This window comes from Urocampus carinirostris, chromosome 16 (genome assembly GCF_059441175.1).
Source record: "Urocampus carinirostris isolate Australia breed hairy pipefish chromosome 16, RoL_Ucar_1.0, whole genome shotgun sequence".
NCBI classification, from domain to species: Eukaryota; Metazoa; Chordata; class Actinopteri; order Syngnathiformes; family Syngnathidae; genus Urocampus; species Urocampus carinirostris.
Window position 1 is genome coordinate 21,824,049 of NC_142364.1, and position 17,163 is coordinate 21,841,211.

At 38.5% G+C, this 17,163-nt stretch overlaps 2 protein-coding genes across 3 annotated transcripts; both read right to left on the reverse strand.

Annotated features, from left to right (window-relative positions):
- edf1 (endothelial differentiation-related factor 1) lies at positions 1 to 8,129 on the reverse strand. Its single transcript, XM_088355805.1, has 5 exons — positions 7,903 to 8,129; positions 3,499 to 3,550; positions 3,263 to 3,423; positions 3,101 to 3,194; positions 1 to 448 (listed from the first exon to the last, which is right to left on the reverse strand). The coding sequence occupies exons 1-5, from the start codon at positions 7,978 to 7,980 to the stop codon at positions 387 to 389; spliced, it is 447 nt and encodes a 148-aa protein (XP_088211931.1). The 5' UTR covers positions 7,981 to 8,129; the 3' UTR covers positions 1 to 386.
- Positions 8,130 to 9,844: 1,715 nt separating this feature from the next.
- LOC148350715 (uncharacterized) lies at positions 9,845 to 14,928 on the reverse strand. Of its 2 annotated transcripts, none has more exons than XM_088356234.1 (4): positions 14,809 to 14,928; positions 12,421 to 12,586; positions 12,240 to 12,344; positions 9,845 to 10,152 (listed from the first exon to the last, which is right to left on the reverse strand). In XM_088356234.1, exons 2-4 carry the CDS (start codon positions 12,553 to 12,555, stop codon positions 9,988 to 9,990), a joined length of 405 nt encoding a protein of 134 aa, XP_088212360.1. In that variant the 5' UTR covers positions 12,556 to 12,586; positions 14,809 to 14,928; the 3' UTR covers positions 9,845 to 9,987. The 2 variants fall into 2 exon arrangements, with proteins under 2 accessions (XP_088212360.1, XP_088212361.1); XM_088356235.1 differs by lacking the exon at positions 14,809 to 14,928 and adding an exon at positions 13,921 to 14,553.
- Positions 14,929 to 17,163: the final 2,235 nt, after the last annotated feature.

A 17,163-nucleotide genomic window follows, 5' to 3' on the forward strand; every position in this document is an offset into this window, starting at 1 on the left:
TTAAAGTGTGAATTGTCAGTTTATTTGCAATGAATTCAAAGCCGAGCATTAAAAACTGTTAATGACATCCGCAAACAAGCGTCACTAAAATCGAGTGGAAAAAGGATGCAACGACATTTAGCCGCATTTGACTGTTTTACCTCAGAGTGAATCTTGTTCATAATCATCAGAGGAGGATGCGTGGAAGCAAAAGAATGGAAAAGCAGAAGCCTTCGCGCTTCGTTTTGTGGCAAGAGCGTGCAACCTGCAGCCAGGAGTGTCCAGCAGCTTCTTCAGGCAGGAACGCTGGACTCATCAGCCCGGGGAGGTGGAAGGAAGATTGAGGAAAAGGGTATGGTGTTGGGCTTTTTGGATCCTGGGAGTGGGCTGATTTTGAGCCTTTGTCCTCATTTAGTCTTAGTTTTGGACTCCAGCGGTTGACCCATGTCCTTCCCACGCAGCTTCAAGCCTGTCGTAAAAAGATCACAAACTGAGCTCCGAGTCAGAGATTGCGAAAACCTTAAAACATTAATAAAACTAGTAGACATTTAAAAGTATGAAAAAAAAACATAGCTGCCCACGTTTATGGGGTTCTTAGTAGTGATGGCAAAAAGAAGCCCTATGAAGCAGTGAAGCCCTGCAGGGAAATGCTTCACACACAGTGGGGGCTTAAAGATGATTCATTTCCTCCACTATGCCATCGTGTGGACAGAAAAATATATAACATGCTTGATGCATGCAATTAAAAGGGGTGTAAATCATTCTCTGAATACAAAATATATATACCGTATTTTCTAGCCTATAAGTTGCACCAGCCAAAAATTCCATAATTAAGACAAGAAAACGATCTATAAGTTACACCCAGAGTAAAAGGCGAATATTTTGGGGACATTTACTTGATAGAATTTCCAGTCCCGTGGAATGCTCTTTCCCCCGAGATTCGATATGCACGACAGTAGATCTGTTTGAATCTAGGCTTAAAACACACTTCTATTCTATAGCTTATGAAGGACCTATATTTCCTGTTGACAATATCTGTGTATTATCTTTTATTGAAACATCCGTTGCAGTCAGGTCATCCTGGAAGGGGGATTACCTCATGTGCGGCCCCTTCTCAAGGTTTCTTCATTTTCCTCATTTTGAGGTTTTTGAGTTTTTCCTTGCCCTCATGTAGGTTTTAGATCAGGGGATGGTGTTGTAATAGTTTGAAATAATCTGTGGTCAGTGCAGCCCTTTGAGACTCTTTGTGATTAAAGGCTATACAAATAAACATGACTTCACATGACATAAAACCCAATAGCGAAAACACACATAACATCTTGAAAGGAAATTGAAAAAATATATCTATATATTAAATGCCCTCAAGCATACGTTACTCGTGCAAATGTAACTAAAACCACTTAGTATCTCATTTTTGGTGAAAGTAAAGGAACAGTAAAACACAGAGCGTTTAACATTGTATAAAAATCCCTTTTCAGTAAGTTGATAATAATTACTTTGGTGTACTGACGCTTTATCTTCTTAACATTCGTCGAAAGTGAGGCGCGTCCAGTGTCACGAGCAGATATACGGTAAATATATAGAAGGATCGCAGGAGGCATGACGCTCAAAGGTGCGTGTTGTTGTCGCTAGCCTACCCAAAAATACACGCTAGAATAATTTGACAGTTGATTTCAGCGGAATAAGCTTTATGGTTGAGCACTCAACGGTTTTCAACGCAGACGCTCCCCTACTTACGTCCATTCTTCTTACGAAAAACAGTTGGTGCGAACATTTTTTTCGGGATGTTGAAAAATATCTGGACATTGCTGTAAGTTACAGATTTTGTATTGTGTGCACCTTTATCAGAGTACAGGATATTACTGTAGTGCCTCTTTCCACCGCTACCAGCGTGTGGTGGCGTTGTGAGAGATCACCCCACATCCACCCCGAAGAAAAAAAAATCAGCTTCCTCTTCATAGTTAGTGTTTATACATTCTATACCGTCTAAACTATGTTTATGCAAAGAACTTTAACATTTTTATTGTTTAATATCTCGTGCATCCATTCAATATGGGTGATGTAAAGTGTTAAGAGGTGAGCCGTTTCTTTTGAAATGAAAGTGGAATTAGAAAGCTTGACGCGGTTGAGAAAATGGTCGGAACGCTTTTTTTTGCCACTTTTTACCACGGAGGAGGACCTCTTGAAGCGCATCTTCCAAAAGTAAGTTAAACTCAACTTTATAGAGCAGATTATTTTAAGAAATATTTATTTTTTTAGTCCAAAACAATACAGGTTACTTATACAAACAAACATACAAAATATAACACTGAAGAAACTCATGAACAAATTCAACTTCAAGTCATTTTTATTTGTATAGCCCTTAATCACAAAGAGTCTCAAAGGGCTTCACAGGTTATTACACAGACTATTTTTTCAGACTATTATTACACCATCCCCCGATCTGGAACCAACATGAGGGCAAGGAAAAACTCAAAAACCTCAACATGAGGAAAATGAAGAAATTACTGTGGACTCAAACCTTACAAATCATTTCCTGAATCACGCGGGGCTTCCCTCATATCTTTCAGATTTAATTTCCCCCTATTGTCCAAAGTCTTCGCTCTGAAAAAGGTGGTCTACTAGTGATCCCAAGTGCCAAGAAGAGATCCGCAGGTTCGAGAGCGTTCTCCATCCGGGCCCCGGTGCTGTGGAATGCACTTCCCCCTGAGATTCGATCCGCAACCACAGTGGAAATGTTTAAGTCTAAGCTTAAAACACACTTCTACTCTATAGCATATGAATAACCTATATTTTATGTTGATAATATGTGTACTTTTTTGCCTTCATGCTGTCATAATAGTTAGTAGTTTGCAATAGTTTCTGGTCTGTGCAGCCCTTTGAGACTCTTCGTGATCAAGGGCTATACAAATAAACATGAGTTGACTTGACTTTGGACATGCCTGCCCTCGACCGTCCACCCAACAGGGTCTCAAAAAATTATATAGGAAACACTGGAAAATAAAGAACTTTTTCTCAATATTCAAATTTTCCGAGCCAGTCCTGGATTTTCCATTTGGAAAAAAATAGAACTGGTTTTGCCCACGTTTGATGTCAATCAGCAAACCCCAGCGTCACTTACCGATGGCTCTCTCAATCTTGCTCATGACTTGATTGCTTGGGATGGCCTTCCCGCTCTCGTAGTCGGCGATCACTTGCGGCTTCTCGTTGATTTTCTGCGGAAACAGAACTGGTTACGGTGGGCGACTCAAGAAGGTGTGCTGGTGCGACGTCCGGCTCTCACAGTGGCCAGATCCTTCTGAGTCAATCCTTTATCCTGGCGGCCCTTCTGGATGACTTTGCCCACCTCCAGGGACACCCGGTCGTGGTGCAGCTCCTCCGTCTCGCGGTCCAGTTTGGCTGTGTTCTTGCTGACTAGGTGCTGCTTGTTTTGCCCCGCAGCCCCTTAAGAGTAAAAGCAAAGCTGACGTTATCATGGCAACACCCCGACAGCACAATATCAGCGGCGCGGTGTCTTACATTTCTTAGTGGTCTCAACATCTTCACCGCGTCTCTGCGCAGAAGTGATGGCCTGAAAGAAGACTTTTTTAATGACAATTGTTCGTTTTACATTGCTTACTTGTATGTGATATTGTATCAGATGGTTCTTTGGTAAGTACATTTTTATTTTACATCTATTTATTTAGATCAGAAGTATCCAATGCGGTGCCCACAAGTACCAGGTACCCGCCTATGATCACCTGGGTAGCCTGCGGACAGGTTCTATAAATGCGCACCAGTGATGGGTCATTGCAATTTTCTAGTAAGTTTGATTTCTAACTGATCATGTCTTAGTGGTAGACTTAACTTCTAATAATTACAAACGGGTCATAACGTAGTAACCATATACTGATAACACAAGTTATTTTAGAAATGTATATGCACCAAACAACAAATTTTCAAAAGGTTGGTGACCTCCGATTTGGATATTATGGATATATTTATGCTTTTTAATGGAACATTTTTATTTAATGATTTCAATGTGTATTTATTGATGTAGTTTTGAATCGTTTGATTTTTTTTTTTGAAGAAAACATTTTATTTATTTGATTTTAATTCATTCATTCCTTTTTTGATATATTTTTTTGTTATTCTATCCATCTAAAGGCATCAATAATTTGAATATATTTACAAAACATACAAAACACAAGGTCCTTTACCAGAAAAAGAGCCTATAATATGTCAAAAGTGCAACAGACATAACGTCATGGCGAGCGGCACCGAAGCTGAGTGGTTACCGCGTCTGCTGCACAGTTTTGAGGTCATGGGATCAAATTCATATACCAGCCTTCCAGTGCGTTTCATCGACATTCCACAAACATGCATGTCAGGTTAATTTGCCGGATAAAATTGTCCCTAGGTGTAAATGAGCGAGTAAGTTGTCTGTCCCTATGTGCCCTGCGACTGGCTGGCAACCAGTTCAGGGTGTCCCTTGCCCACTGCCCATTGATAGCTGGGATGGGCTCCAGCACCCCGCGACCCTACTGAGGATAAGAGGTGCAGATAATGGATGGATAACGTCATGGCCACAAAGTTTGTTTTTCAACAGAAATATGAATGTCACAAGTGTTGAACGATGTGATACTTAAAATTTCAGAAGGAAAGAGTTTCTCCCAGTGATCTAGAACATGGTACAAGTTTTGTCACACAAGCACCAGAAGTCTTTCGGGGAAAGATGGCGCCACTGCCAATCAATGCCAAGGTCCAGATAATCTCTAAAGAGCGGGATGACACTTTACATCAAAAAAACAACAAGCGACCAGATGATGGTTATATACCTGAATCAGATCAGGAGGCTTTTCTTGCTACTGGTAACCCTGGAAACCTGTACCATCGGTTTCATGTAAGGGCGCAAAACCCAACCCCAAAAAAACGGTCTGGAGAAGGATGAGCACCGCCAGGCTGTACTTTCCCAATACACACCACAGGGAGTAGTGCCCCCATGACCATGGCGAGAAAGAGATCCATAAACAGTGAACCCGATTGTTTTCATAATGAAGTAATTTCCCAGGATTCAAAACATGAACTTTGGACTCAATACAAACCTTTCTAGTTCATCATTAACCAAGTAGGAAAGATAATTAGGTTAAAGTAATTTCTTTAATTGAAATAGTTAATATTTAAACTTACTTATAAAATTCAAAATAAACAGTGATATCTAGCAGCAGATGGCCAGTTGAAGCACATGATAATGAAGTGGTAATCAATAAAAGTTTGATATATAGAAAAATCTAATAATTGTAACAAACTCATTTTTTACAACTAATAGCTAAGGAACTGAGTGTAATTTTACTACTAAATGTTGCTGTATTGTATAGTGCCACTGGAAAATGAGTGCAAAAAAGCACAAGGAAAAACAAACTATGAAGACTCAAAGTGAACTTATTTCTTATCATTTTTTCCAAGCCTTTTGTGAACAAAAGACAAAAAAGAAAAAGGAAAAACGAAATGAGATCAGAGTAAAAAAAAATCAAAAAGAAAAAAAAATAACGAAAGAAAAAAGAAGAAAAGACAGAAAAATAAGAAAGAAAGAACAAAAGGAAGGAATGAAAATGAGTAAAAAAAAAAACAAGACTAAAGACAGAAGAAAAAAAGACGGAGGAAAAAGAAAAAAACACAATAAAACGAAAAGCGGAAAATGAAAAAAAAAGGAAAACAGATAAAGAAAAAAGGAGAAAAACAAAAAAATTCAAGTCAAGCTAATTTGTATAGCCCTTAATCACAAGTAGTCTCAAAGAGCTGCACAGACTACAAACTATTGCAAACTATGGAAAGAAGGGGAATAAAAAGGAACATAGAAACAAAATTAAAAATGCAAGAAAAGGAAAAAATATATATATTTTTTGTTTTTAGTGGTATCTGTAGCGGAAAGATAGCAGACAATCATAACAGCTCCCTCTAGTTGTGGCTCATGTAACCTAAAATAAATGCAAATTTCTCAACCTACAACTATTTTAAAAATGCATTTTTACGTGAATGTTTTTACTTTAATGAATGACGTTTTAACCACTTGGAGGTGCTAAATAATACACACTGGTTTCTTAAGCATCTAATACCCCATTTAAAATGCAATACTCTGTTAGCACATATTAAACTACTAAACTTACGTGACAATATACAGAGTGCGTGGCAGCAAATAGGAAAACCTTAGAAAGAGTCATCAACATCTCCCAGAAAATCATCAGCTGCTCACTGCCCAGTCTGATGGACATTGCTGGCTGTCGCTACCCCAGCAGAGACGACAACACAAAGGACACCTTTTAGCTCGGCCACCACCTCTTGTTGACCTGCTTCCCTCTAGCAGACGCTACAGGTCCCTTTAAACGAAGACCAACAGGCTCTGAAACAATTTCTTCCCCAATATTCATATTTAGTTCATTCTTATGTCTGCACAATGTTGATACTTATGTAGTTGCACTATTTTATAATAACATGCACTTTAGGCCAGTCTAAAACCATTTCGTAAATCTTCTTTTCAAATCTTTATTACATCTTTATTCTTAAGTACCACGTCTTAATTGTAAAAAATGTACATTACGCTGTAATCAATGACAATAAAGACAAGTCTAGTCTGCGCTTCAAAACACCAATACTGTAATCCCTCATTTAAATGAGGAAAAGGATACTTTGCATCATCCATTGCAGCTTGGTCATTGTGAATAAGGGATTCCCTCATGAGCAGCTCCTTATCAAGGTGTTTTCATTCCCTCACACTGAAGTTTTTGAGTTTTCCCTTGCCCTCATGTAGGCATTAGATCAGGGGATGGCATAATAGTAGTCTGTACAGTCTTGTGATTTATACAAATAAACTTGACCAGGAGGAAGAGCACTCGTCTTGGGATCAAGAGGTCGCAGGTTCGATTCCCGGATCCTCTGTGTTACATATTGAAGTGTCCTTGGGCAAGACATTAAATCCCTAATGCCCCCAATAAGCAGGTAGGTGCCTTGCATGGCTGACTCCCTATTGGTGTGTGAGTAAGTGTGAAGCGCTTTTGGAGGTCTTCATTGACTTAAAAAGCACAATATAAATGCAGACCATTTAGCATTTATCGTGGTTAATGGGGACAAAAACCATCCACGATAACAGAAAATCAGCCAAGTGCCACCACCCCCCCCTTCCCAATTTTAACATGAGCGATGTCGGCCTACGCTAGCATCAATAGTCCACCAGGGATAATGAATCGAGGCAGTATGTGTAGAGTTCATTTAAGGTGGAAATATCCGCAATAGATATAGAATACAGAAAAACTGCATTGTATTCAAATAACTGTCTTTTTTAGCATCGAGACAATTACGAATAAACCACTCGTATCGCCATCTAGTGGTTGAAATGTACTTACAATGCATTCCACCCAAAGAAATTGTTTATTAGAGGGAGCTACCAGTGATTAGGTCCTAATTTATAGCCTGGCAATACATTTGCAAACGTCAGTACCACTTCAAACAACAAACCTGTTTTACTTCAACCAACCCCAAGTTCATTTAATAAGTCTAAAATTTGAATTTTAAAAAGTAATAGCGGTGTATTAGTTTATTGCCAAGCTAGTGGCTGGACTATTTGAGCAAAGCTTTAAAAGCGGCGCAACGAGTTGGACGAGCCCATCTAAAACATGGAGATTTACAAATGTCACACACGTCCCCATAGTGAACAGTTAGAATCGGTTCCAATTCGGTTTTAGATATTGTTGTGTTTTCATTGGCATGCCCAACGAAACATTAGCAAAGTTAGCTAGATGACTGACGAAATTGCTATGGGTGACGCGTAACGATTTCATGTACTGTTTAATATAGTTCATGTTTTTAAAACGAATGTATTTAAATAGTAACCACTCCGAAAGAAAATGACAAAAATAAAACAGGAACATGGCAGAAACAACATGATACCTGCTTTGACTTGGATTGTGCACCACTCGGACCTTTCTTCCTCAATACAGTCACGGTGTCCCAATCGCTTTCGGCCATTTTCTTTGCTATTTGTAGTAATAAGGCTGAAAATAGTAAATAGAGTCGAAAATGTCGACTTGTTGGTGCTTTTTATGGCAGCCACACGCACGTCGTCCTCGTCTTCAGAACTATCAAGCACCACGCTTTCTTTACAAAGCTTTATTGACAAGATGAGAGTTGGACATCGATGTCAGGTAGCGACAGTTCCGTAACACGTCATGCGGTCAGCCATGTTGGATGTGGCGGCGTAGGACTTCCTTTAACGGTTATCCAATATGGCCACAACGCATGCTGTTCAAATTGTTTTCATTGTTTTACAATACACCCCGATGAAGGGCGGCACGGCGAATGGGTGGTTAGCGCGCAGCCCAAGAGGTTCAGGGTTCAAGTCCAGATACCGCAGCCTCCCCGGGTGGAGTTTGGATGTTTTCCCCGTGCCTTCGTGGGTTTCCTCCGTGCACTCTGGTTTCCTCCCACATTCCCGACAACATGCATGTCAGGTTAATTGTCCCTAGGTGTGAATTAGCAAGTGAGTTGTCTGTCTCTGTGTGGCCTGCGACAGGCTGGCAGCCAGTTCTGGGTATCCACTGCCTGAAGAGAGCTTGGAAGGGCTCCAGCACCCCCGCGACCCTACTGAGAATAAGCGGTGCAGATCATGGATGGATGGATGGACAACCCGATAAAGATAAACTCAAAGAGAATACATGTTTACATCATATAAAGAAATTAACGTTTCAAATCGGCATGCATGTGTTGCACACATTAGACATTTTAAGACAAATCCTTAACATGTCAGTTTGACAACCATATTGGATGTGGCAGCTAGGGGCTTCTTTTTATGGTTATCTCATTAGGAAAAAAAGTCATCAAAAATCTATACTGTTCAAATAGCAGGGTTGAGACAAACACATTACAGAGGAACACATCCCTGGAATGCAATTTAATTTCTTTGTAACAAGTACTGTAATACGTTATTAATAAATATAAGTAACCATACTGTTGTTACTACTTGATGTGTTACTTTGTTACTCCTCTACTGTATAAATACAGATAATTAAATATAGTGTTCTCTGACCATCAAGTACTCTTGCTCTAATTACGTTGTCACATACATCCCTTGATCCATTAGGGTTAATACCAGAAGGATGTAAATATTTACCTACAAAGTACAACTAAATGCAGTTATGACGGTGCTGTCACAAGCACAAAGGCGCACATTTATCCTCATGTAGATAATCTCCCTATCATATATACATCAAAGCAGAATTTACAAATATAAAATAAAATACTCAAATAAGGGAGCCACCTTATATGCACATATTTGGTTGTGTGCAACCAGTAGCTAATGGTTCCGGGAAGGGCGCATGGCTTATACAGAAACAGTAAACCAACAGAAGATAAATGACGGAAACCTGAGCACAGAATTTTTGTAAAAGTGGGCAGGATTTTGGTCTTTTTATTATTTATTTTTTTCTTCAATTCACCACGCCTGGAGAAACAAAAAAAAGTACCCTGAAATTGAGAAGGAGATGTTTGAGAGGTTTGAATCCCAGAGAAAAAATGGATATAAGAGTGTCTCGGCTAAGTGTTTGTTTGCAACGTCTAAAGATTGCACAAGAAATGTAAGAGGTTTTAATGTGTCCAAATGTTGATATACACATTTTCTCCTTTTGGTTGTATTATGTGGCTATTTGAAAGTAGTTTTAGGATCAGCTTCTAAATGAGAATATATGATTACTTGTAATCCGATAGTTACTTTTAGAAAACCACGCTACTTTTTGGTGTCAGTAGTCTGGGGCGTAGCTAGAGTAACTAATTACTTCTTTTTTTTTCCAGAAATGTGCCCAACACTGTCAAAGAGTATTTAAAGTCTTACCCTATGACTCATTTAACATTTATTTAAAGAGATTATATGTTTAGAAGATAAAAAGAAATAAAAAGTCCAAATCACTGTTTATAAAATGCATACATCCGAAATTTTAGGACAGTTTCATAGGCAGACGTCACAAATGTTCTCGTGGGAGTTCACCAGTTGCAAGACATCTCGGAAGCGGCGTCGCTGTTCCTTCGCGTCCGGATTGGAGACCAACATATCTCTGACTGCGCATCATCGGCTAAGTGGGGACGAGCCGGTCGGTAGCCGTGTTTGTAAGACTGCCTCCCTGACCAAGCCCGAGGCTTCGGGTTCATCTAAAGAAAAAAAATTATAAGGTGGTTGAAACGCCTCCGCCTTATTGTTACTAATACACAACTAGATTAGATTGATAATTCCCAAATTTCAAATTTAGTCAATAATCTAATTTGTGAGAGAGTAAATCTATAAGTCAGCTTGTTGATGATTAGCGTTACACAATTGGTCACATTGGTTTGTCAATCAATTGCATTATCATTTACTTAACTATCTTACCACTTCATTAATTACATTGGTGGATGACAAAGTCAGTTTGTAGCCAACAAGTCGGTCAGTTTTAGCAGTTTTTTTTAGCAAACCATCTGTTTTCACAGATTTCTTTTGGCAGTCTGCTTGAGAGATGGTTATTAAGTCAGCTTGGTTGGTTTATCAGTTAGTTGGTCAGCAATATGTACAGTCAGGTCGTCATTTCACCCGCAAATTAACTGCCAATTAAGTTAGCCATTTGGTTAAATAGTCAGTGTGTATTATTTGACCAGTGGATGCTGCTCTATGGCAGGGGTCTTGAACCGATAGCTTGCGATGAGTACATATGGCTCTGGGATAAAATATAACTACTGCATATTCATCTGTGGAGTTCTATGGTTAATTGATAACAGCCTGGATTTGATTCATGCGAAGCTTTAGTGGTACCGAAAAATTACAGCACAGTAAGGGTGTCACTCTAATGTACCCCATTTTGGCAAAGGGTTTAAATGGAGGCTTGTTAAACTATGTATGTTCACTATTGACATACTTTATGATGAAAACCTTCTGATAAAACTGTAAATACCGGGTAACGCCAACAAACCACTCAGAGCAATTTGAGTGGGTGAGCGCTGGGCGGATCTCACAGAGCACACGGCACACCCTTCTCTCTCTCGCTTAGTGGAGTCAGCGCCAAAGATTAATACGACAATATCCTTTTCGTTTGCAGTATTTTGTGACATTTTTACAAAATAACTTTGCTCGCACCTTGTTTTGAAGCCATTATTTAAGACAAAAATAACAATCAAAATGAGTCTCAACACTCTTAAGTAATTAAGGGAGGGAGACACATTTTAAGTGGTATATTTATATTGATATGTAACACAGGCTCCAGCATTATTATTTTATAGAATTGATCAAATTATCAAATAAGTCCCAGTGAAATAATATTTGCTGAGGAATTAGATTTTGTCTGGAGAGCGGGTTTGTTGAATGTTGTCATAAAATATTTGATGTGGCTCTCTCAAAATCTTTTTTTTCCCGACCCCTGCTCTATGTTGTAGTGCCACCAAAAACAAGTGCTAAAAAGCACAAGGAAGAATACAAACTACAGAGACTTAAAGTGACCAAAAAGGCATCAATTTACTCATATTTTCCCATCAGCCTTTTCAAAGTTTTGGGGTACGTGTAGCCGCAGTATGGCGAAACACTATGTCAACTCCTTCATGTAATGTCAAATAAATGCCAATTTCCTGACCTACTTGCTTTTTTTTTAAAAAAATGATTGTTCATATAGTAGTCAATGTAGTTTAGCTCAGAATTTGAATCCAAATTGTTTTTTAAAACATATTGTTTTTTTTTATCACTATACACTGTCCCTTCAACAGTCAAATATTTATTTGGTTGGCAGGCAATTTCAGATGGAAGAAAACTAGTTACATAGTAACCAAGTTAATCAGCCATCATACTGGCAATTGGGCAGTATGTGTTATTATATTTGATCAGCTAATTGGTGTCTAGTTTGTTTAACCCGTGGTTATCTGTCAGTAATTTTGTTGGCCGGCAAGACAGATTCCAAGTTAGATTTTCGACAGCTGGTTACTTTGTATTAAATGTAGTCAGTTGTATCAAGAAAATAGTGGTTCAGTGGGTTAGTTATCCATCTAAAAGGTAACTGATTATCTCACTCAGCTAGTTGGTTGGTTGGTTGCCTGGTCTGGTTTGGTTGTTTTGCTAGTCAATTTTTTAGTCAGTCGTTTTGTTGTTCAGTTACTTAGTAGTATATAACGTGGCAGCAGGTTCCGGTTAGTCATAAAAATGAATGAAAAGCATGAATAGAAGATGGTTGTTTCAAGATGGATACTCAAAAAAGTCATCTCAACATTTGCCCTCATCCTACCTGAACAAAAACAGACGTGTTCACGTGAAGGCTCTCCACACGATCTGACAAGCGATTCAACCAAGCCACGTGATCCCGAAGCGACTGCGAGAGATCACCTTCACCCTGAAAACAGAAAACATCACATGCAAAATAAAATTGTGACAAACAGTACCAGTGCTGTAAAATAAGACTCGCTCACAGCCGACAAGTTGTCTTTGAGCTCAACGGCGACCAGGCGGATGTGCTCCAGTTTGTCAATGTGCTCTTTGAGGCGATCATCGAGCTCCTGAATCATCATCAGGCCTTCGTTGGCTCTCCGGGCCACCTTAGCCATGCTGCCTTAAACGGAAGCGGCCCGAGTTCACCTGGAGAGCGATTTAAAAAACAGTAATGTTCATAAATGTTTATCCACATTCAACTACAATATCACTGCATTTAAGAACTGCATCGAGAACGGCTTTTAAAACAAGGAATAGGTGACAATTTTTCACGCAATTATGTGCAAAATGATATGTAATTGGTTCATTGCATCATTTTGTAATGTTAAACATTTTCCCCTTTTAGGTTTATTGGATTGGATGATTGGCTTTTTGGAGCAGTAAGAGAAGCCAAATGTTCTGTACAGTACTTGGGTGTAGGGATGTGCAGATCCATCCAAATATCGATAGCATCGATGCTAAGCAAGTTTTTGGATCGGATCAATACTATAGTCCTGAGATCTAAACTTCCCCTCCACCAATTTCCTCAAAGTACCACTTTTATATGTAGATAGCAAAGTCCTTCTCCTTATCACCTCGCACCCTGGACACTCTAAATTTATGCCTCTTTGTGTGACTGACAGGCACAGTTTTAGAACCTTTCCCCTCCTGGCCTGCTGCTGCATCTTGCCTGCCAGGCAAAAGAGGGCCACATCTATGCACAAACCCTTATCAGAAGCTAAATATGACAGAGGCAAACGGGAAGCGCAGCCAAAGTGGACTTTTTTTTATTTCAAAAACAGAAAAGCACACCGCCACGTGTCATTTGTGTGGTAAAGTGGTCTGCTACTGTGGCAAACTTCGATAAAAACAAGAAAAAAATTCACCGCACAGAGAGCAGCAAGCTCCATCCCAGAAAATGTGAACATTTTACTGTTCCTGAAAAAAAAAACTGTAAATTCGTTGTCACTATGGTTATAATGCTTATTTATATATTGTATTGTTTACATTATTTGCACTTTCTGACTTTAGTTTCCAAATATTGTGCAATAGAAGGTACCGTTGACATGTATAGACCTGTGTGTGTGTGTGTGTGTGTGTGTGTGTGTGTGTGTGTGTGTGTGTGTGTGTGTGTGTGTGTGTGTGTGTGTGTGTGTGTGTGTGTGTGTGTGTGTGTGGTGTACTTTGAACTAATTGAGTTTAGACCCCTGCTTAAAGACACCTCATATCGTTCAGATTTAATTTCCCCCTATGTTCCGGTCCGGAGCCCTCGCTCTGAAAATGCTGGTCTAGTAGCGATCCCAACAGCCAAGAAGAGATCCGTTCTCCATTCTAGCCCCGGTGCAGTGGAATCCTCTGCCCACTGATATTCGATCTGTAACCTAAGTTGAACTGTTCAAATCTAGGCCTAAAATGCACTTCTATTCTATAGCTTATGAATGACCTATATTTCACGTTGACAATATCTGTGTATTATTTGTTATTGCAACAAGGGGGGTTACCTCATGTGCAGTCCCTTCTCAAGGTTTCATCATTTTCCTCACGTTGAGGTTTTTGAGTTTTTCCTTTTCCTCGTGTAGGTTTTAGATCAGGGGGTGATGTCATAACAGTCTGTAGTTTGAAATAATCTGTGGTCTGAGCAGCCCTTTGAGACCCCTTGTGACTCCTTGTGTTAGGCGGAAGATGTTTCTTATTTAGAAGAGTGGTTCCCACCGTAACCAGAGTGCCCCCAGTTAAATTACTTTAGCCGAAAACCACTAAATAACACTAATCAATAAATACTAAAGTAAGCCTAAATATTAGTATACAAGCAGTAAAATAATCAGACCTAAAATTAGCACGAAAACACGAACGCTATTGTCATACAAGAAGTAAATATTAAATTATTAAATTAAATCCAGATGAAGGCATTTGTTTGAGCTAGTACTACGTGTCCCACCTTAAGATATCGTAGTACGTATGGATTTTTATGCATGGTGTATTAATAGTCTGTATAGCCCTTTGAGACTTCTTGTGAATACTGTAAGGGCTAAACCAACTTGACTCTTTTTTTAATAAATTTTAAGTGTAAAATTGAACCTCATTTCTATTTAAGTATCTATTTCATATCTGAAAGAAACTGGACGATGTTTTTTTATTTCGCTGCCACGTTTTCAAAAACGGCTCGAAAAGTAAATCGTAACCTGGCGTCATTTCACATCTACTATGACAAAAAGGCTAAGAGAAGAAGGATGTTAATATAAAGGAGCAAATATTGCTATGGGTTTGACATCAAACTTCGTATAAAACGTTCAAGTTGCGCTTCAAAGTGATGCTTCTACTACGCGTCGATTTTGTAGCTCTTTTGAACTCGATGCGTTCAAGTTACAAAACAAAACGTCAACACTTACCGCGGCGTTTCCTATCGTAATAATGAAGAAAGTTTTACTGCAGTTTGCGTTTTAACAGTCACTGCGAAAAAATGGTATATCCGTCCAGACAAGTTTTTTTTCTGGCAAAAAAATGGGAAGAATGTGGTACTTGTGACGTCACACAAACGTTGTTGGTTTTTGGGGGTTTTTGGTTTGAACAATTTTATTGACACTTTTAAGAGCAAAAAAACAATGTGAGGTTTGAACATTTTTTCTCGACACTTTTAACAGCAATCAAGCATATTCACAATTTTGTTATATCATTTTCTAACAATATGGCGTTTGAACAATTTTTGTCGACATTTTTAACAGCAATTAAACACATTCACAATTTCATTATATCATATTACAACAATATGAGGTTTTATCGACACTTTTAACAGCAATTAAATACATTCACAATTTCATTATATCACATTCTAACAATATGAGGTTTGAACAATTTTTATCGACACTTTTAACAGCAGTAAACCAATGCGTAAAGGGCAATGCTATTGTGCAGGGTTTTTTTTTGGGTTTGAACAATTTTATTGACACTATTAACAGCAAATAAACAATGTGAGGTTTGAACATTTTTTCTCAACACTTTTAACAGCAGTTAAGCATATTCACAATTTCGTTATATCTAACAATATGACGTTTGAACCATTTTTGTCGACATTTTTAACAGCAATGAAACACATTCACAATTTCATTATATCATATTACAACAATATGAGGTTTTATCGACACTTTTAACAGCAATTAAATACATTCACAATTTCATTATATCATATTCTAACAATATGAGGTTTGAACAATTTTTATCGACACTTTTAACAGCAGTTAACCAATGCGTAAAGGGCAATACTATTGTGCAGGGTTTTTTTTGTTTTTTTTTTGGTTTGAACAATTTTATCGACACTATTAACAGCAAATAAACAATGTGAGGTTTGAACATTTTTTCTCAACACTTTTAACAGCAATTAAGCATATTCACAATTTCGTTATATCTAACAATATGACGTTTGAACCATTTTTTTCGACATTTTTAACAGCAATTAAACACATTCACAATTTCATTATATCATATCCCAACAATATGAGTTTTTATTGACACTTTTAACAGCAATTAAATACATTCACAATTTCATTATATCATATTCTAACAATATGAGGTTTGAACAATTTTTATCGACACTTTTAACAGTAGTTAACCAATGTGTAAAGGGCAATACTATTGTGCAGGGGCATAGCTCTGTCTTCTCAAGTGGGATTTCTTCCCACCCTCTCAAGCAGCATCCTCCAGTCCTCTGCCGGGGATGCCCAGATGGGTCCTCTCCCTTCCTGCTTCTACTTTCCACAACCACCTTTCGTAGCAGCTAATTGAAATTGTACAGTCAAAAGTTTACATGCTCTTATGAAGAACATAACGTATACCCGTCAACCTGTACGTTTTTGCCGTAAAAGTATGTTTATTATGCATTTTAAGACGTGTACCGACTATGACGAAACGGCAAATCAATCAAGTCAAACCAGTTCGCCACGGTAGCCTCTATCTCGGTATCGTTTTTTTCTGTTGCAAACAAAGCGAGCGGTTTGATGCTACTGTGCGCATGCATCTGCCGCCTCGGTTTTCATCTGGTAGTTATGTAGTGAAAGGAAGTCTGTCTCTTTTTAGAGAACTGTCTTTTTCGGCTCAACTCATTAAACAAAGCCGGCTCTCAAACAGCTCACTTGGTTTGGTGCATTATATTACGAATCATTATTGTTGGATAAAGAAGTTAAGAAAAAAAAGAAGTATAAAAGGAGAAAATGAAAAAAGACTGGTTTGTGGTTATCTCTTTAATCAGTATATTACCAACAATAAATTAATGCAGGTAATGAATTAATAATTTGAATAAGAAAATGTATTATACTACTTAATTATATTTGCATGTGTTTTTTCCTCCTACAGTGAACGTCCAAGCTACTTAATCTTTGAACCTTTTTATAATAAACCTCATTCATGTCGAGCAACTCAGTATCTCACAACAAAATGTTAATTAACAATATATAGGATATAAAGAAACACATGTACAATATAACATGTTAAACTACATAAATAAACACGTTTGAAAAAAAATATGGTGCAGGATTATTTTGTATTTTGTAAGGGAAAACACAACATTTTGTAAGGGCATGGAGCCGTGGTGTCACGGTCGCCGTGGCGACCAGTCTGCCGCGCCCCCGAACTCAAGCTGTAGCAGATTAGCTGATTGCTGGTCTGCTACTTAAGGCTGGGTTGTGGGTTTGGCGGGCGCTGGCTCATTATATACACATTCCCCGGTCTGTTATGCCTTGTCCTGTTTTAGT